The following is a 22,107-nucleotide window of genomic DNA, read 5'->3' on the forward strand; positions in this document are numbered from 1 at the left end:
ATACTATCAGTAGTCAGCCTCAATTTCCCAATTCATCCAACCCCCTGCCTCCATTTGCCCCTTGGTATCCATACGTTTGTTCTCTACGTCTGGGTCTCTATTTCTGGTTTGTAATTAAGATCATCTATACCAATTTTTTTCAGATTCCACATATATGCGTTAATATACGATATTTGTTTTTCTCTTTCTGACTTCACTCTGTATGAGAGAATAAAATTTTTAAAATGCATTCTTTTATATTTACCCATATATTTACTTTTTCCAGTGCTCTTCATTTCTTTGTGTAGATTCAAGCTACCAGCTGATGTCAGTGGATTCTCTAAGTTATTGGGGATGTCTTTATTTCACCTTCAGTTTTGAAAGACAGTTTAGCTATCTGGATACAGAATTCTTGCTTGACAATATTTCCTTTCAGCATTTTGAATATGTCATCTCGCTGCCTTCTAGCCTCCCTTGTTTCTAATGAGAAGTTAGCCACTAGTTATATCTTTGCTTCCCTGTAAATAATAGGTTGTTTTTTTCTTACTACTCCCAAGATTTTCTGTTTGGGGCTTTCATCAATTTTACTACATGTCTAGGTACAGATTTCTGTGTTTTTGTAGTTGTGGTTCATTGAGCTTCTTTTTTTTTTTTTTTTTTTTTTGTGGTACGCGGGCCTCTCACTGTTGTGGCCTCTCCCGTTGCGGAGCACAGGCTCCAGATGCGCAGGCTCAGCGGCCATGGCTCACAGGCCCAGCCGCTCCGTGGCATGTGGGATCTTCCCGGACCGGGGCACGAACCCGTGTCCCCTGCATCGGCAGGCGGACTCTTAACCACTGCGCCACCAGGGAAGCCCCATTGAGCTTCTTAATGTGTAGATTAATTTAAAAAATCAGTTTGTATTATTTTTGGTCACTTTCTATCCTTTCTCTCCACTTCTTCTGGAACTCCTAATTCGTGTATGTTGGTACAGTTGTTCCACAGGTCTTTAAGGCTCTGTTTGTTTTTCTTTATTCTTTTCTCTCTCTTCAGATTAGATAATTTCGATTGCTCTTTCTTCAGGTTTATTTTTTATTCTGCTCTAGTATTCAACTCTAGAGTTCCATTTGGCTCTTTTTTTATGATTTCTGCTTTTTGTTGAGATTTTCTATCTGTTTAAGGCATTGTTCATATAATTTTCTGTAGTCTTTTAAAGCACTTTGATGTCTGTGTTTGCTAAGTCTGGCATTGAGCCTACACAGGGATGTTTGCAATCACATGGGGTCTTTTTTCCCTTCTCAGTTTAGGTCACAGTTTCTTGCATCTTTACATCTCATAAATTTTTGTTGAAACTGTGGACATTTTACATAATGTGTTGTAGCAATTTTGGATTCTGATTTTTTTCCCTTTTGAGGGTTGTTGTTGCTTTGTTATTATTGTTGTTTTTTAAGTAACTTGCCTGGACTCAATCTGTAGAATCTTTCTCCTTGGTGTGTGACTGCTGATATCTGCTCAGTTTTGTTTTTGTTTTTTTAATTTCTGTTTTAATTTTTAAGTTTGGCTTCCTGGAGTGACACCTGTATCTGCATTGCTTAGTGGTCAGTTAATGATTGGTCAAAGATTGTGCTAAACACCTTGAGCCAGTAAGGCTTCCTCTCTCTGCTGATCATTGTGTGTGTTGGGGAAGCTCCTTCAAAGTTCAGACAGTTTGGGCTTCCCTGGTGGCACAGTGGTTGAGAGTCCGCCTGCCGATGCAGGGGACACAGGTTCGTGCCCCGGTCCGCGAAGATCCCACATGCTGCGGAGTGGCTGGGCCCGTGGGCCGTGGCCGCTGAGCCTGCGCGTCCGGAGCCTGTGCTCCACAACGGGAGAGGCCACAACAGTGAGAGGCCTGCGTACCGCAAAAAAAAAAAAAAAAAGTTCAGACAGTTTAAAAGTCTGCCCTAACTTTTACTTTCCACTGGGCCCTTTTGTGTCTTTTCTGCCTGTGTATGCAGGCTCCTGGTGGATGGACCCTTTCCAGTCTCTCCAGTGCAGATGTGTAGAGCATTTATCAAGGTCCCTTAAGTTTCGTTTCCAGATTTCCTTTTTTAATTTCTATCTAGTCTGCTGGTCCATTGCTTGCACTATGACAGCAACCTCAGGCTAGCTGAGCCCTTGGTCTTGCTTTTTCATTTGCCACCAAGAATGCACACTCTTACTGACAATGCAGTTAGGCGTGGGGTTTTTCTGTGCTTTGCTTTAAATCAAGTCAGTCCTCTCTGTCAGTGAAGCTGCTGGTTTTCATGGCTTTCGCCACCTTGGTAGAACTACCTTTCCCACTGACTTCTGGGGATGGGAGTAGCTTTAGGCAATAATGCCACAGACTCTCTCTGTTCTTACCCCAAGTTCAGTAGTTTCTCATGAATAACCACAGAGAAGGTAACATTTGAGAAAAGACCTGAAGGAGGTGAGGAAGTATTCCATGTAGATATCTAGGGGAAGAACATTCCTGGCATAGGCCACACCTTAAGGGCCTTAAGGTGAGAACATATCTAAGTTATAAAAGGGACAGTAAGGAGGCCAGTGTGGCTGGTGTGGAGTACCTAAGAGGAAGAGTAGTAGGACGTGAGGTCAGAGAGATAAAGCGAGGATGGGGACAGGGTGTTAGAGCAGATAAGACCTTTTAGGCCACTCTAAGGACTCTGCCTTTTACCTTGAATGAAATGGGGAACTGCTGGAGGGATTTGAACAGTGGAGTTGGGACATAATGTTTTATAATTTTAAAAGCAGCTATGTGAAATAGAAGCCATAGAGTGGCAGAATAGAAGGCTCAGGATGCCAGTTAGGAGACTATTGCAGTCTTGATTATAGCAATGCAGGTAAGAAATGATTGTGGCTTAGATAAGGGTGGTAACAAGTGGAGATGGTAAGAAGTGGTCCAGTTCTGGTGTATGCAAAAGGTAGAACAGATACGATTTCTTCTGATGGATTGGCAGTGGGGAGTGAATGATACTGGTCCCTTATTTAAAGGGAATTTTCCTTTATATTATCTGTGAATGTTTTTTCTGTTCCCTTTATTGAGTCCTATGTTTTTTGAGTTTATTATATTTATTCTAATTATCCTTAGATTGGATCATTTTTATGTTCTAATATTATCTTCTAATTGCTTTAATATGGTTTTATTTTTAATTCTGAAAGCCTTTCTCCACTCCATTCATTCTGTTTTCTCTGTATCTCTTCTGTTTCTTGCTATTTCTGATATCTTATTGAATCTTTAATTGTGGTGTTTTGTTTTTCAGCTTTTCTTCAGCTTTGCAGACATCTTTCTTTTCATTCTATTTATTCTTAATCATTCTTTCATTTATTTCCTAGCTCTTATTTTATGGTATCTAAATTCTTTTTTTTAAAAATTAATTAATTAATTTTTTTTTTAAGATTCAGTGGTTTTTTTTTTTTTTTCTTTTTTTTTTTTTTTTTTTGCGGTATGCGGGCCTCTCACTGTCGTGGCCTCTCCCGTTGCGGAGCACAGGCTCCGGACGCGCAGGCCCAGCGGCCATGGCTCACGGGCCCAGCCGCTCCGCGGCATATGGGATCCTCCCAGACCGGGGCACGAACCCGTATCCCCTGCATCGGCAGGCGGACTCTCAACCACTGCGCCACCAGGGAGGCCCTCAGTGGTTTTTTATAAATTTATTTATTTATTTATTTTTGGCTGTGCTGGGTCTTCGCCTCTGTGCAAGGGCTCTCTCTAGTTGTGGCAAGCAGGGGCCACTCTTCATCGCGGTGTGCGTGCACGGGCCTTTCACTGTCGCGGCCTCTCTTGTTGAGGAGCACAGGCTCCAGACGCGCAGGCTCAGTAGTTGTGGCTCACGGGCCTAGTTGCTCCACGGCATGTGGGATCTTCCCAGACCAGGGCTCAAACCTGTGTCCCCTGCATTAGCAGGCAGATTCTCAACCACTGCGCCACCAGGGAAGCCCTATTTGTTTTATTTATTTGTTTTTTTGGCTGCGTTGGGTCTTCATTGCTGTGCATGGGCTTTCCCTAGCTGCTGTGAGGGGGGACTACTCTTCGTTGTGGTGCGAGGGCTTCTCATTGCGGTGGCTTCTCTTGTTGTGGCACACAGGCTGTAGGCGTGTGGGATTCAGCAGTTGTGGCGTGAGGACTCAGTAGTTGTGGCTCACAGGCTCTAGAGCTCAGGCTCAGTAGTTGTGGCACATGAACTTAGTTGCTCTGTGGCATGTGGGATCTTCCTGGACCAGGGCTTGAACCCATGTCCCCAGCACTGCCAGGCAGATTCTTAACAACTGCACCACCAGGGAAGCCCTGTATCTAAATTCTTATTTGAAGTATTCAGATAAGTGTTCAAGGGAGAATCTGCTTTTGGTTTTGTGGGATTAGATTGTTTTCCAGGTTGGGTTCTTCATCTGCTGCGTAGTAATTTCTTCTCTCTCATTGTCTTTCTCTTTTGTTATTGGAGATTTGATAGTTGCTGTGTCATTTTTATTGATCTTCTTTATGTTTTATGTGGAACAGTTCTGTTTATAACCTTTTGTTTGACAGAGATCGTTGAAATATCCTTGGTATGTTTCCCACCTAATTTGAGACCTATCCCCACCCAATCTTGCTTATCAGCTATGGTTAGTGGTTGATTGTTGCTTTCATCCTCTTTTCAAGCTAAGGGCGTGAAGATAGAGAAGAGCTTGCCATTGAAGAGTTTAATCATTTTTGGTGATTTGAATTCTGTTCTTTTTCCTAAAATCTCATAAAATGTTTTCTATCAGGCCTACTTTATCCAGTGGTAAATTCCATGTATTAACATAAGCTTTGGCAGATTCTCCCAATGTGGCTTAATGCCCTGGAAGATGACAAACCCCAGAGGTTCAGCCTCCTTTTCCTGAGGTCCCATAGTGGTTTATAGAGGTTTTTTTTCCCCCCACACTGTGCGGCTTGTGGGATCTCAATTCCCCGACCAATAATTGAACCCAGGCCCATGGCAGTGAAAGCGCGGAGTCCTAACAACTGGACCACCAGGGAATTCCCTAAGAGGCTCTTACTCTTGATGGATTTTTTTTTTAAAACTTAGCCATGACTATCCCTTTCATTCTCCTCCTTCCACATTGGAAAGTATTTCATATAAGGTCACTCTCATTTCCTTCTTGGGTTGCATTTTTTAAAATGTTTATCCTATCAGGTGTCCAGGTATAAGAGTTCTATGATCCTCCTCATGCTTTCTTTACCCAGAAATCTTGGACATGTATTTTTTTTTAATTTTTTAATTTCTTTATTATTTGACTGCGTTGGGTCTTCGTTGCTGCACACAGGCTTTCTCTAGTTGCAGCAAGCGGGGGCTACTCTTGGTTGTGGTGCGTGGGCTTCTCACTGCAGTGGCTTCTCTTGTTGCGGAGCACGGGCTCTAGGCACACGGGCTTCAGTAGTTGTGGCACGTGGGCTCAGTAGTTGTGGTTCGTGGGCTCTAGAGCGCAGGCTCCGTAGTGTGGCGCGTGGACTTAGTTGCTCCGCAGCATGTGGCATCTTCCCAGACCAGGGCTCGAACCCGTGTCCCCTGCATTGGCAGGCGGATTCTTAACCACTGCACCACCAGGGAAGTCCCTGGACATGGTTTTTTTTTTTTTTTTTTTTTTTAATATTTTTTTTTATTTAACAAATTTAATCAGTTATACATATACATATGTTCCCATATCCCCTCCCTTTTGCGTCTCCCTCCCGCCCTCCCTATCCCACCCCTCCAGGCGGTCACAGAGCACCGAGCTGATCTCCCTGTGCTATGCGGCTGCTTCCCACTAGCTATCTACCTTACATTTGGTAGTGTATATATGTCCATGCCGCTCTTTCGCTTTGTCACAGCTTACCCTTCCCCCTCCCCATATCCTCAAGTCCATTCTCTAGTAGATCTGTGTCTTTATTCCTATCATACCCCTATGTTCTTCATGACATTTTTTTTCTTAAATTCCATATATATGTGTCAGCATACAGTATTTGTCTTTCTCTTTCTGACTTACTTCACTCTGTATGACAGATTCTAGGTCCATCTACCTGTTACGTTCCTTTTTATGGACACTTAGGTTGGGGATAAGATTTTGAGTTAGATACAAGCTAAGAAGAATAAGAAAACATGCTTTCTGAACTAAGAAGATGGTTTGATTCTAAGATTAAAGTTTCTTAAAGGGCAAAATATTGCTTTTTTTTAAGGTTTATAGTGATTTCTAATTTTTTGAGAAACTTTTTTTTTTAATGAAGTATAGTTGATTTAAAATGTGTTAATTAAAATATTGCTTTTTATAACTATATTCTTTCTAGAGTACTTTCTTTTAATAACTAGTTTCATTTAGAAAAAGTATAAAATAGGGCTTCCCTGGTGGCGCAGTGGTTGAGTCCGCCTGCCGATGCAGGGGACGCGGGTTCGTGCCCCGGTCTGGGAAGATCCCACATGCCGCGGAGTGGCTGGGCCCGTGAGCCATGGCTGCTGAGTCTGCACGTCCGGAGCCTGTGCTCCACAACGGGAGAGGCCACAACAGTGAGAGGCCCACGTAACGCCAAAAAAAAAAAAAAAAAAGAAAAAGTATAAAATAAAGCCTGTGGATATCTCTTAGAAATTTTGTACAACTGTTACTGTAATAGTGAATATGTGTGTGTGTGTGTTTTCCCCCCAGAATCTCCCTGGAAAAAGAGACATGAATGTCTGCAATGAGATTTCCTGACAAGAAGTTGGTACAAGAGAAGAAAAGGAGATCGACAGCTAGTGAACAGAATTTCGAATAACCAGGATTTTTATATTTGTCACCTCCAACTACAGCCTTCTGTTGCCTGTTTTTAAATCAGAGATCACTACAATCAGAACCAAGACGAGGCAAAAGGATACTTTTCTTCTGTATTTTTTGAGATTAAAAAAACCTGAAATGTCTAGGAAACAAAACCAGAAGGGTAAGATTCCATGTGGGCATAAATTGTTAAAAGCATAGTTGTGGAGTATTGTTCACCATTTCTATCTGTACATAGTTTTGAGTGATGTTATGCTTTTCCTCACCTAGTGCAATACTACTGATAGTTATAACTTATCTTTCTGTCATGACTGCAATTAATTTTAGAAGAGTATGGAACACTCACAGCTTTATCTGTTGTGCCTTTAGCTACCTAAGGATTTGTGGATATTAGATTATAGCTTTTTGTGTTACTAGTTTGGGAATTAATTCATATAACAATTGCTTTCTACTCTTATAAACTTATTAATATACTTTTAGGAAAGCCAAATGCATCTTGAAAGTGCACTTTTTGGAGAGTGAACATATGTTATAAGGGGTAGGAGATAACTTACTACAGGATATTCTATATCCTGTGAGTTGATGTTTCTTCGGAGGCAGGAAATGAAGCAAGAGTAAATGCTTCTAGTCATCGATTCCTTCTTTAGCTTTCCTTCTGGGATTATGACTCTAGCTTTTTGTATAAAGTAAAATATAAGTTGCAAAGAGTCAAGAAATATCAAGAGTAGTTATAAGGAGGAAGGGGCAACAAAGACTATGAAGTCACTTTTTCAGCTTTCCAAGAATAGCTGCGAAAATGTAAAGGGACAAATAGCACTAGAACTGTCACACATAGCTGGAATATGTTTGTTAAAAGAATGACCATAGCTATCCTGGATTTTTTTCCGCTCACTCAATTTAATTTTCAATTTAAAGTTAATGTTCTTTAATTCAAAACAAAGCTGTAGACCCAGGTCTCACGTTAAATATGAAGGAAATGCGTTAAAAAATTTTTTTTAATTGAGTATAGTTTATTTACAATGTTGTGTTAGTGTCAAGTGTACAGCAGAGTGATTCAGGTATATACAGACACACACACACACACATGCATACCTACTATTCTTTTCCATTAGGTTATTATAAGATATTGCGTATAGTTCCCTGTGCTATAATTAGGTCCTGTTGTTTACCTGTTTCATAGGTATAGTAGTGTATATCTGTTAATCCCAAACTCCTAATTTATCTCTCCCCACCACTATCCCCTTTGGTAACCATAAGTTAGTTTTCTATGTATATGAGTCTATTTATGTTTTGTAAATAAGTTCATTGTATCATTTTTTTTAGATTCTACATATAAGTGATATCATACGCTATTTGTCTTTCTCTGACTTAACTTCACTTAGTATGATAATCTCTAGGTCCATCCATGTTGCTGCAAATGACATTATTTCATTCTTTTTTTAATGGCTGAGTAGTATTCCATTTGTGTGTGTGTGTGTGTGTGTGTGTGTGTGTGTGTGTGACATCTTTTTTATCCATTCATCAGTTGATGGACATTTAGGTTGAAGGAAGTGCTTTTAAACTTAATTTTGACTGGCCAAATCAAAAATCTCATTATAAGAAAACAATATACCACAGCTCCTTGTGGTTTTGAAAGCTGTAGTTTCGTTGTATAGAAAACCTGTATAAAGAAAATCTGAGATCTAAGGAATGGTTAGATTACTAAAGAAGCTGAACTCTTCTGTGGAGTGAGATTTATCAACTGAAAAGTTTTTAAAATTTCATCTAAAAAGTTTAACATTTAATTTTTCCTTAAAAAGTTAACTTCAGATTGCTTTGACCTTTTAAAAACTATAGTCTTTGTTTATTTCATGCCTGTGTTGTTCCAGAGCTATAAAAAAAGTATCATTGCTTTCTATAACTGCTATCCAGTTGCTGTAAAATGAATATAAATTTTAGATCACATCATAGGCATTAAGTGCTAACAAATTTCGATTGAATGTAGCCCAGATTTACACTTAGTTGAAACAAAAGAAAGCTTATATGTTGTTAGGACGTTCTCTGAAACAAATATATACATATATATAACTGATATTTGAACCCCCCAAAATACAAAATATTTATAAAATTCTATCTCATTTAATTCATTTATATATTTAAAATTTCATAGTTTTGGGTTTTATTAGTCCAAATAATTATACTGACTATCAGCTTAGTTAAAATACATTAAAAATATAGATACTATGGTAGTTTCTGTTCTCTAGTGACAACTCATTTACTAAGTGTCATTTTGTAATGAGTTATGTTTTTATTCCACAGTAGACCATGTTTCCATAGTTTCCTATATCAGTAATACTGGTAAATTTCTTATTTAATGAAATATTTAGTGGAGTTAAACTTGTATGCCTTAAATTAAGGTCAATTTCAGCTGCAGCTATTGATTGCTCCAAGCCTTTTAGCCAACACTTAGCAGAAGTCAGATCAGTGCTTCTCAGAGTATGATCTGTGAACTAGAGAAATATTTTAAAATGGAGACTGTTTAGAAACTTTTTTTTTATATGGACCATTTTTAAAGTCTTTATTGAATTTATTGCAATATTGCTTCTGTTTTATGTTTTGTTTATTTGGCCGCGAGGCATGTGGGATCTTAGCTCCCCTTCCAGGGATTGAACCAGCACCCCCTGTATTGGAAGGTGAAGTCCCAACAACTGGACCCCCCAGGGAAGTCCCTAGAAACTCTTTTATAGTGATTTGACAGTGCCGTAACATCCAAACCCTTTCAAAACAGTTTTATTGAGGTATAATTTAAATACAATAAAATTCATCAGTTATAAATGGACAACGTTATTATTTTTAGTAAAAAAAAAATTTTGGCCTCGCCATGAGGCTTACAGGATCTTAGTTCCCCAACCAGGGATTGAACCCAGGCCCTCAGCAGTGAAAGCACTGAGTCCTAACCACTGGACTGCCAGGGAATATCCTGTTTTTAGTAAATTTATACAGTTGCGCAACCATCACCACAATACTATTTTAAAACACCTTCCTCACCCCCAAAAGTTTACTCTTACCTGTTTACAATCAATTCCTGCTTTCAACCCTAGGCAAACACTGATCTACTTTCTGTGTCTTTAGCTTTGCCTTTTCTAGAGATTTCATATAAACAGATTAATACAATATGGTTTTGTGTCTGGTTTCTTTCACTCAGTGCAATGTTTTTGAGGTTCCTTAATGTTTTTTAATGTATCAGTAGCTTGCCCCTTTTTACTGCTGAGTAACGTTAAGGCATAAAAAGGAAAAACCCTGTTTCTTTTTACACTCTGCTACTCATGATGTTTGTGTGACCAGAAGTGTGGATGTTCTTCCCACACTGACCAATTCTCTGATACCAGCTGGGTGTCCCTACAATCCAATTCAATTCTGACACTGTCTACTTGGAGTTAGCGTTAGATCCCACAGGTTAAGGGCTCAGTCCCTCAAGACTGCTCCCACTTCAGACACCAGTCACGAGTAGTGGATTCCCAAGTTATCCACCCCTCTGTCCAACTTGGCTACAAACGGGTGGTTTCCACGACTCCCTCCTCAGGTTCAGTAATTTGCTATAATGCTCACAGAACTCAGGGAAACACTTACTACTTTTACTGGTTTATATACATAAAAGAGAATGTGGTAAAGAATACAGATGAACAGCCAGATGAAGAGGTATATAGGGTGAGGTATGGAAGGGTCCCCAGTGCAGGAGATTCTGTCTCCATGAAGTTGAGGTGTACTACCCTCCTAGCACATGGATGGGTTCACTAACCTGGAAGCTCTCTGAACCCCATACTTCAGAGATTTTTTTCAAGGTTTTATTACATAAATGTGATTGAGTATTATTAACTCATCTCTAACTCCTCTCTTTTCCCTTACCCAACGGATGGGGGTGGGGTTGAAAGTTCCAAGCCTTAATTATGGCTTGATCTTTCTGGTGACCATGCCCCCATCCTGAAGCTGTCCAGGAACCCACCAAGTTGCTTCATTAGAACTAAAGACACTCCTATCACGCAGGAAATTTCAAGGCATTTATGATCTCTTAGGAACTGGAGTCAAATACCAAATATTAGAACAAAAGATGCTCCTAGCACCTTTATTGCTTAGGGAGTTACAAAGGTTTTAGAAGTACTTAGCCAGGAACTGGGGATGAAGACCAAAATATTTATTTCTTATTATACTACAATATCACAGGTTATATCACATTTTGTTTATCCATTTACCAGTTGATTATTCATTTGGATTATTTCCAGTCTTGACTATTATGAATAATTATAAATTAAGAACATTTGCTTACAAGTCTTTGTGTGGACATGTTTTTGTTTCTCTTGGAGAAATACCTAGGAGCAGAATTGGTTAATTTTCAAAGAAATTGCCATGCCAGACTGTTTTCCAAAGTGGCTGACCATTTTATAATCTCACCAGCAATAGATGTTGGTTTTGGATGCTTCATATCCGTGCCAACACTTGGTATGGTGTCTTTTTTATTATTATTATTATTTTTTTTCTTTTTGCGGTATGCGGGCCTCTCACTGCTGTGGCCTCTCCCGTTGCGGAGCACAGGCTCCGGACGCGCAGGCCCAGCGGCCATGGCCCACGGGCCCAGCCGCTCCGCGGCATATGGGATCCTCCCAGACCGGGGCACGAACCCGCATCCCCTGCATCGGCAGGCGGACTCTCAACCACTGCGCCACCAGGGAGGCCCTGGTGTCTTTTTTATTATAGCTATTTTACTAGGTGTGTACTGATATTTCATTGTGGTTTTGATTTGTACTTCCTTAATGACTAATAATGTTGACTATTTCTTCATGTGATTATTAGCCATTTGTATATCTTTTTGGGTGAAATGTCTATTTAAATTCTTTATTCATTTTTACAAACTGGGTTGTAGGTCTTCTCCCCCACCACAATTTTTTTAATTGAGGTATAGTTGATTTATAATATTATATAAATTTCAGGTGTACAACATAGTGATTCACAATTTTTAAAGGTTATACTCCATTTATAGTTGTAAGAACTTTTTATTCTGAATACAAGTCCATCATCAGGTACATGATTTGCAAATATATTTATATATTTTCCCAGTCTGTGATTTGTTTTTTCATTTTCTTAATGGTGTCTTCCCACCGCTCCCCCCACCGCCCCCCCGCACCCACACCCGCACCATGCGGCTTGTGGGATCTTAGTTTCCCGACGAGGGATCGAACCCGGTCCCTTGGCAGTGAAAGTGCAGAGTTCTAACTACTGGACTGCCAGGGAATTCCCAATGGTGTCTTTTTAAAAGTGAAAGTTTTTAATTTTGATAAAATCCAGTTTATCTTTTCTTAAAGTATAGTAAAAAAAAAAAAAAAGTATAGTATAATAAGTAAGGTGTAGAGTAAATCCTCCAACCTTTTTTCCCCCAAAGCTTTATTGGCTATCCTGGTTTCTTTATGTTTCCTTAGAAATTTAGAATCAGCTTGTCAATTCACACAAAAATATCTGCTTGGAATCTGATAGAGATTGCATTAATCAATAGATCAATTTGTGGAGAATTGTTATCTTAACAATAGTGAGTCTTTCAATTCATGAATGTAGCATATCTCTACATTTATTTAGATCTACTTTCTGTCCGTAATGGTTTATAGATTTAAGCGAACGGACCTTGCAGTTCCTTTGTTGAGTTTATTCCTAAGTAATTTATTCTTTTTTTTATTTTTTATTTTGGTTGCACCAGGTCTTAGTTGCATCAGGTAGGCTCCTTAGTTGCAGCTCACCAGCTCCTTAGTTGTGGCACGCGAACTCTTAGTTGAGGCATGCATATGGGATCTAGTTCCCTGACCAGGGCTTGAACCCGCATCCCCTGAATTGGAAGTCGGATTCTTAACCACTGTGTCACCAGGGAAGTCCCAGTAATTTATTCTTTTTGATGCTGTTGTGAGGGAGACATTTGATTTTTGTTGTTGTTAAACTCACTTATTAGTTCAAGTAGCTTTTAGTAGATAACTTAGATTTTCAATGTATAATGCTATGTCCTCTGTGAATAAAGTTCGTTTTCCTCCTCTCTTCCATTCTAGATGACTGTAATTTCTTTTTTCTTGCCTTTTGCATGGGCTTGAACTTCCAGTACATTGTTGCAAAGAAGTGTGAGGGCAGGCATCTTTGCCTTGTTCTCACTCTTGAGGGGAAGCATTTAGTCTTTTACCATTAAGTAGGATGTTACCTGTAGGTTTTTCCTAGATGCCCTTTATCCGTTTGAAGATGTTCCTCTCTTCTTATCTTGCACCTTGCTGAGTTTTTACGTGAATGGGTACTGGGATTTTGTCAGATGTTTTTTATGTATATATTTCAGTGGTTCTCAAACAGGGATGATTTGCCACCTAGGGGATATTTGGCAATGTCTGGAGACATTTTTAGTGGTCACAGCTTGGGGCTAGGGTTCTATTGGCATCTAGTGGATTTAGGTCCAGGATGCTGTAAACATTCTGCACTGCACAGGACATCTCCACACAGCAAAGATGTGCTTGGCCTTATTTAAAGTGTCAATGCTGATGAAGTTGAGAAACTCTGATCTATTGTTATGATCATGTGTTTTTGTCCTTTATTTATATAGAGCATTATATTAATTAATTTTCATATGTTAAACCAATTCTGCATTCCTGGTATGAATCCCACTTGGTCATAGTATGTATCTTTTTTTATGTTACTGGTTTCTGTTTGCTAATACTTTGTCATAGATTTCTACACCTGTATTCATGAGAGATATTGGTCTGTAGTTTTCCATTCTTGTGATGTGTTTGTCTAGTATATGATTCATTCTGGAGAATATGCCATGTGTGCTTTAAAAGAATGTGTATTGATTTGTTGTTGGGTGGAGTGTTCTATCTATGTCAGTTAGGTTGGGTGATCATGATGTTCAAGTCATCTATATCCTTACTAATTTTCTGTTTAGTTGTCTGTCATTTACTAAGAGAAAAGTATAGAAGTCTTCAGCTGTAATTGTTGAATTGTGTATTGTTCCTTTCTATTCTGTCAGTTTTTAATTCACATATTTTAGGACTCTATTATTAAGTGTATATAGATTAATAATTGTTATATTCTGCTGATGTATTGGTTTTCTTATCATTACAAAATGTTCTTTTTTATCTCTAGTAATATCTTTAAACTTTTAGTTTTTCTGCTAGTAATATAGCTGTTCCAGCTCTCTTACAGTTACTGTTTGCAGGGAATATATTTTTCATCCTTTTACTTTCAATCTGTTTGTGTCTTGGAGTCTAAACAGTGTCTCTTGTAGGCACCATATAGTAAGATCTTGCTTTTTATCTTGTCTAACAACTCTACCTTTTGATTATTTAGTCCTTCACATTTAAATTATTTATCAGTATGATTGGGTTTATGCCTGCCATCTGTTGTTTTCTATATGTCTCATTTTTATTCCTTTGTTACTCCTTTATTTCCTTCTTTTGTGTTAAACATATTTTTTAGTGTGTTTTAATTCCTCTGATTTTTTTTTTTGTGTGTGTGGCTGCGTTGGGTCTTCATTGCCGCACGCAGGCTTTCTCTAGTTGCAGCGAGCAGGGGCTACTCTTCATTGTGGTGCGCAGGCTCATCATTGCAGAGGCTTCTCTTGTTGCGGAGCATGGGCTGTCAGTGCGTGGGTTTCAGTAGTTGCAGCACACAGGCTCAGTAGTTGTGGCCCTCAAGCTCAATAGTTGTGGCTCACAGGCTCTAGCGCACAGGCTCAGTAGTTGTGGCACATGGGCTTAGTTGCTCTGCGGCATGTGGGTTCTTCCCGGACCAGGGATTGAACCCATGTCCCTTGCGTTGGCAGGCAGATTCTTAACCACTGTACCACCAGGGAAGTCCCTCCTCTGATTTTTTTAAGGCTATTTTAAAAATAGTTATTTTATTAGTGATTGCTCTAGGTTGCAATATGCACCTTTAACTTACCACAAGCTACTTCAGGCTAATACTGACTTAATTCTGGTAAAATACAGTAACTTTGTTCTAGTATAGCCTCATTGCCTCTCCTCCTGTTTCGTTTTGTTGTTTTATTCTTCTTTTTACAGGGTAATGTTATTTTATTTTGTTTTAAATTTTTATTGGAGTATAGTTGATTTACAATGTTAGTTTCAGGTATACAGCAAAGTGAATCAGTTATACATATACATATACACTCTTTTTTTTTTAAGAGGTGTTACTCTTAATCTGAAAATAGTACTTCAAGACCAGTAAGAAGTACACGAATCATCTATTTAAAAAATGGATAATATATTTAAAAAAGCAGTTCTCAGAAGATGAAAAGCAAATCATAAATAAACATATAACAAGCTAGTCAACCTCTTTTATACTCACAATAAGAAACTGCTTAGCCCATGGGCTTTGCAAATGTTAAATGATGTAACCCAGAATTTGAGAGGATGTGAAGAAACAGGCTGTCTTTACTGGCTAGACTGTGAATTGGTTACATCAGAAGAGTAGAAGCTTTCCATGATCCTGAAAAGAGGTTTTTTAAAAAATTAATCCTTCCCTACCAGATGAGGTAGGGGATCCTTCCCTATTCTACTGAATAATATATAAGCCCTAGTTTGTTGTCCAAACATTTGTTTGTTTCTTATTTTTTAAAAAATGCAGTAAAATAAATACGAGTTTCAAACAAACCTGGGGAACTGGCTTCAAAACACATGCAAAGCCATGCAAGAATCACAGCAACATTTATAATCAGCTGTTGCAGACATTAAAACAAAAGCTGAGGCAAGACTCATCCTCAGAGGGCTGGAACCCAAGCCAGGCTTGTCACTTGTGACTTCCACCTTGGCCTGAGTGAAGATGTAGACACGTTGAGAATGAACAGAGTATTTTCAGTCAGAAAGACCTGAATTGGGGACCCATTTCCCTCTTAATGGGAAATAATAATAGTTTCTTTTTTAAAAATTAATTAATTAATTAATTTGGTTGCACCGGGTCTTAGTTGCGGCAGGCATGCTCCTAGTTGTGGTTCCAGGGCTCCTTAGTTGCAGCTCGCTGGCTCCTTTAGTTGCAGCACGTGGGCTCCTTAGTTGCGGCATGTGTAATAGTTTCTATTTCATAGCAGTGTTTGAAGTTCAAGAGATGACAGTGTACAGAAATAAGATATGCATATGTTATTTGTTTAGATATCATCTCATGAATAATACTATTTAACACAAAATATTTGGAGACACAGTTCTAAGGGTTTATGTATATTACCTTGTTTAATTCCTCACAAAAATACCCTCTAACATAGTTACTTTTCTTATCTCTATTCTACAAATGAGGAAACTGAGGCACAGGGATATTAAATTATTTAAATTTTTTTTTATTTAAATTATTTCCCTAATGCCTCAGAGCTACTAAGGACCAAATCTGGAATTTGGTGCCAGACTGGGATTTAAACAGTCTTCTATATTGCTTCACTTGCCAGGCTTACAATAATAGCTTCATAACCAGCTTAGCAAACTGCAGTTTCTCCTTCTGTTTTGTACTATTATTTTCACATATATTTTCACATATATTATATCTATGTATGATATAACTATATATGTATGATATAACTATATATATATATAGTTATATATAACTATATATGATAATTATAACAATATCATGTTATTTATTGTTTTAAACAATTTTATACTTTTGGGAGAAATTTGGAGAAGAAAAGAGAAAAATATATATACATAGTCTCTTTTTTTTTAATTAATTAATTAATTTATTTATTTATTTTTGCCTGTATTGGGTCTTCATTGCAGCGTGCGGGCTTTCTCTAGTTGCGGCGAGCGGGGGATACTCTTGGTTGCGGTGCGCAGACTTCTCATTGTGGTGGCTTCTCTTGTTGTGGAGCATGGGCTCTAGGCACGGGGGCTTCAGTAGTTGAGGCACACGGGCTCAGTAGTTGTGGCTCGCGGGCTTAGTTTCTCCACGGCATGTGGAATCTTCCCAGACCAGGGCTCGGACCCGTGTCCCCTGCATTGGCAGGTGGATTCTTGACCACTGCACCACCAGGGAAGTCCCCATAGTCTCTTATATTTCCCCAAATGTTTACCATTTTGAGTACCCTTAATTCCTTCCTCTGGACTTGAGTTCCTGTCTGGTTTTATTTCCTTTCAGCCTGAAGAATTTCCTCTAGTTTTTCTTGTAGGGCAGATCTGACAGGAATGGATTCTTTTAGCCTTTTAAAAACTCTGGAATGTTTGTATTTTAACCTTCATCTTTGAAGGATAGTTTTGCTGGATATAGACTTCTTTGACATTTTTTTTTCTTTTAGCACTTAGAATATGCCATTCCACTGAATATGTCATATTATTCTTTGTTTGTGATGAGTCATTTTTCTACTGTTGCTGTTAAGATTTTCTCCTTGTCTTTAACAGTTTGACTGTGATACAGCTTGGTATGGCCCTTTTGGGAATTTCATCAAATGTTGGCCATAATTTCATCAAAAAAATTTTTTTTCTGCTCCTTTCACTCTCTCCTCTCCTGCTAGGAATCCTGTTATATGTATAGTGGTAAGCTTGGTGTTATCCCACAGGTGATTGAGGCTCTGTTCATTTCTCTTGGTTTTTTTCTACTTTTCAGATTGTTTAATTTCTGTTGATTTCTTTTTTTTTTTTTTTTTTTTTTTTGCGGTACACGGGCCTCTCACTGTTGTGGCCTCTCCCATCACGGAGCACAGGCTCCGGACGCGCAGGCCCAGCAGCCATGGCTCACAGGCCCAGCCGCTCTGTGGCATGTGGGATCCTCCCGGACCGGGGCACGAACCCGCGTCCCCTGCATTGGCAGGTGGACTCCCAACCACTGTGCCACCAGGGAAGCCCATCTGTTGGTTTCTTTGAAACTTCACTGATTCTTCTGCCATCTCAGATCTGCTATTAGGTCTATGTAGTAAGCTTTTCATTTGGGTATTGTATTTTCAGTTAGACTTTTTAGCTCCTTTTCATAGTTTCTATTTCTCTATTGAGATTCTCTATTTGCTGAGTTGGTATGACCATTTTCCTTTAATTCTTTGAATATATTTATATTAACTGTTTTGAAGTCTTTGTTAAGTGCACCAACTGAACCCTCTCAGAATAAGTTTCTATTGACAGGTGTTTGGGTTTTTTCCTGTATATGAGTGAATCTTTCTTTTCTTAATGCTTTTTAAAAAAGTGGATAGTTTAGATAATATATTGTGTTAACTCTGGATTGGTATTAATTTTCTGAGGGTATTTAAAGAATTAGTCTGGACTTAAAACTGAAGAATCTACCTCCTCCATGTGTACAGCCACTAGTATATCTGCACATTTTTAAATTCTAATTTTTATTTTTTAGCTTTGTTTTTTTAGGGGTTGTCCCTGTGTCTGCAGTGTTTAGTGCTCAGCCATTGATTTCAACCAAGGCTGTGCTCAAACATCTCAAACCTATAGACTCTTATCCTCCGCTGATTGATCTATGTGGGTTGGGGAGCACATTCAAAATTCAGACAGTTCTCAATTTTGACTTTTACTTTCCACTGGTCTCCCCTGTACATGTACAAAGTTTCTCATTTAGTTAGGGATGTGTAGAAAGTTTATCTAGCTTTTCTTTTTTCTGTTTTTTTTTTTTTTTGGCTGCACCATGTGGCTTGCAGGATATCAGGTCCCCAGTCGGGGATGGAACCTGGGCCCTCTGCAGTGAAAGCATGGGATCCTAACCACTGGACCGCCAGGGAATTCCCTATCTAGCTTTTCTATGGCTCTTTCATTTCCAGGATTTCCCTGTTAAATTTCCTATTTGGGGCTTCCCTGGTGGCACAGTGGTTGAGAGTCCGCCTGCCGATGCAGGGGACGCAGGTTCGTGCCCCGGTCCGGGAAGATCCCACATGCCACGGAGCGGCTGGGCCCATGAGCCATGGCCGCTGAGCCTGCGCGTCCGGAGCCTGTGCTCCGCAACGGGAGAGGCCACAAAAGTGAGAGGCCCGCGTACCGAAAAAAAAAAAAATTCCTGTTTGTTTACCACTCAGCCAACCAAGACTCCAGCTTCAGAGTAGCAAAGCAGCAAGTTTTTCTATTCATTTCCTACTGAGTTCTTCACTTGAGCTGATGGAACTATGAGGTTTTGCCCTCCTCTCCAGATCAAAGTAGCTTTCTTTGGCAGTAAAGCTGCTGATTTTCATGGTTTGCCCTGCCCTGATAAAGCTATTGTTCCCCAGGGAGCTGGGAATAGGAGAATGGGAGCAGTCCTAGGCAAAAAGGGTAGACTCCACTGTTTTGACATAAGGCCCTAGCAGGTTCTCAGTAATTCGTTGTGTGCCTTTGGTTGATTTCCATAGCCCTGAAATGGTTGTTTTTGGCAGTTTTGTTCAGTTTAATACTTGCATTTTAAGGAGAGGACTTGCTGAACCCCTCATGCCATCCTAGCCCTTCAGCCCAGTTTTATTGTATTTTATAAAAGCATTGGTCATCAAAGGATTAGAAATTAAAACAACTAGTTCTTTACCATAGATTGTTTGACTAGCACTGAGTTAAGTAGTGGCAACAGAGAGTGGGTCTTTAGACCTTAAATAGTCTACTGGTTCATGTGGCTTACTAATTAACTAGGTAAAAAATGTTCCTGCCAGAAATCTCCTGTGGGCCTTACCCTTGGTTTATGTATACTGTTTGTTGGACACCTAAATGTCGAAAATCACGAGATAAACAAAAGAACCTGTGAGTAGAACCTAAGGCAAATATTTGAGAACCTATCAGGTTTATAATGTGAATTTATAGTGGAATAGATATACATAACTTTTTACATTTTCTTGACTGATCTCTGAATCCAGCACTGCATTATAGAAAGCCAACTCTAGGGGTAACCCAAGGTTGGGAATATAGGCTTAGTTGTGATTCCCACAGGTTACTAGTGTATCTTATATTATTCCTAATTGGCCTTTAGAGACTAGAGAAGGGTGAGACCAAACGTTGTAATTTTTAAAATATTTTAAGAGTACTGATTTTGTCAGATAATTTTGTCTCTCAAACTTAGCCATGTATCAGAATCATCCTGGATATGGGAAAAAAAAATTCTGAATCACTCTTTCTGGGGGTGGTATATTAGACTCTTTATAACAGTCAGGTTTGCTAATATTGTTCTAGACATAAAAGCTGCTTGCCTATCAGTGTCTAACTATATCAATTTACACTGATAAGAGCAAATTCATAAGTGTTTTTTTGTCGACATCATCTTGCATTTAAATTTGGTTCTCTCTCTTCCTCTTTTCTCCTTTGTAAAACTATTCAGCTATAAAATACCTCCACATTTGATATTTAAGCCTCCGAAACACTACAACAGCTCACTCAAATTTCGTAGTTGATCATGAATGACCATTTTTTTATCCTGTGGTACCATGCTATCACTTAATTCCTTTGGTACTTTTCGTCTTATACAGAGCTACCTATGTGTTTCTCTCTTCCCCTCCCCTCCTCAACTTTTTTTACCTTGTAAAACTGAAATTCTGTACCCACTGAACTGTAACTCCCCATTCTCCCTTCCCCCAGCCCCTGACAGCCACCATCCTACTTTCTGTCTCTGTGAATTTGACTGCTGTTGATAACTCATATAAGTGGCAGTCCCTTGGGTGAAGCAAAGAGAATAGAGCAGCTGAGAAGCTGAATGCTGACAAATCCTGGAGCCAAGTGGACTGCAGTTGATATAGAAGGCCTTCTGGGGTGTGAGGGGGCACTTGTGATCCCGTTTGCTCTGGGATAAGTTTGAGGTAATGTAGGTGCCTTGGTACAAGCAAACAAATTCTCTCTGGACGAAGGTAACCTCACAAATTACTTTTACCATAAATTTTAAAAATAGAGTGTTTAGTACACAATAAAAAATAATTAGAAACATGAGGCAATGAAATAATAACAATATGGAACAAGAAACAATAGAAATAGAAATGATACACAGGAGACCCAAATATTGGAATTATCCAAAACAGACTTAAAATAACTATTCTTAAAAGGTTCAAGGAAATAAAGACAACTTGGAGAAATTCAACAGAGAACTGGAAATATTGAAAATCCTACAATCTTGCAAGGATCACATGAACTAAGTTCTCAACAGAAACAATAGAAGCCAGAAGACAGTGGAATGATATCTTTAAAGGGCTGAGTAAAAATAGCTGCCAGTCTACAGTTCTATACACATCATCTACAGTAAAAATATCCTTCTGGAATAAAAAGGAAATAAATGGTTTGAACAACAACAGAACACCAAAAATGAACCAAAATAGAAATCATCACTATCAGAACCCCATTGAAAAAAGTGCTAAAGATATTCTGAATACAGAAGAAAGACTACCCAGTTGGAAGGTTGGAGATGCAAGAAGGCGTGAACAGCAATGAAAACCACAAATTTGTGGGCAAATCTAAATGAATATTGATTGTGTAAAACAATAAGAATGTTTTATTAAGATTTAAAAATATATAAAGAATAATACAAAATCGATGGCCCATAAGTTTGGAGGGGCATAAGCTTTCTTGCTTTGTCAATGAAGACGGTAAAGCTACCAACTAATATTAGAATTTTCAAGTCAATAATAGATGTTATAATCTCCAGGGAAACTATTAAATTGAAAGCATAGTTACTACATGCTACAACACAGATGTACTTTGAAGATATTATGCTAAGTGAAATAAGCCCATCACAAAAATATAAATACTGTCTGATTCCACCTGTATGAGGTATCTAGATTAGTAAAATTCAGAAAAACAGAAAGAATAATGGTGGTTGCCAGGGACTGGGGGATATGGGGTGTTGTTGAATAGATAACAGAGTTTTAACTTTGCAAGATGAAAAAATTCTGGAGATTGGTTGCACAACAATGTGAATGCACTTAACACTACTGAACCATACATTTAGAAATGGTTAAGATGGTAAATTTTATGTTATGCTTTTTTTTTTTTTTGCCACAATAAGAAAAAAATAGTGACTAAGCAAAAGAAAACTGTTCCGGATATGGATGTATTAATATCAACCAAAGTAGACTTTAAGGCAGAAAAGCATGATTAGGGATAAAGGAGGAGCAGTTCATAATGATAAAGGATTTAATTTAACAGAAAAATTAATTCTAATAACAGCTTTAAAACAAAAATTGACAGAATTTAAAGAACTATACAAATTCACAGTCATAGTGCATTCTTTTTGAAAAAATAAATTTTCCTCTGAATTTTGCAACTCTATCCTAAAATGACTATTCCTCATATTAGACAATTATAAGGATACATAAAATATTTTTTTAAAAAGTAAAAAAATAAAATAAATTTTCAAAAATTTATTTATTTATTTATTTATTGACTGCATTGGCTCTTTGTTGCTGAGTGTGGGCTTTTCTCTAGTTGTGGTGAGTGAGGGCTGCTCTTCGTTACGGTGCGCGGGCTTCTTATTGTGGTGGCTTCT

General features: G+C 38.6%; 1 protein-coding gene across 2 annotated transcripts in view; it reads left to right on the top strand.

Moving 5' to 3' along the window:
- The window catches only part of SPATS2 (spermatogenesis associated serine rich 2), a 132,074-nt gene that overhangs the window by 50,496 nt on the left and 59,471 nt on the right, over positions 1-22,107 (top strand). For both annotated transcript variants that reach the window (XM_082635164.1, XM_082635163.1), the window contains exon 2: positions 6,613-6,883. In XM_082635164.1, the coding sequence (XP_082491290.1) occupies positions 6,859-6,883 (25 nt within the window). In that variant the 5' untranslated portion in view covers positions 6,613-6,858. The remainder of the gene's footprint in view (positions 1-6,612; positions 6,884-22,107) is intronic.

This window comes from Mesoplodon mirus (assembly GCF_964341445.2).
Source record: "Mesoplodon mirus genome assembly, chromosome: 11".
Taxonomy (NCBI): Eukaryota; Metazoa; Chordata; class Mammalia; order Artiodactyla; family Ziphiidae; genus Mesoplodon; species Mesoplodon mirus.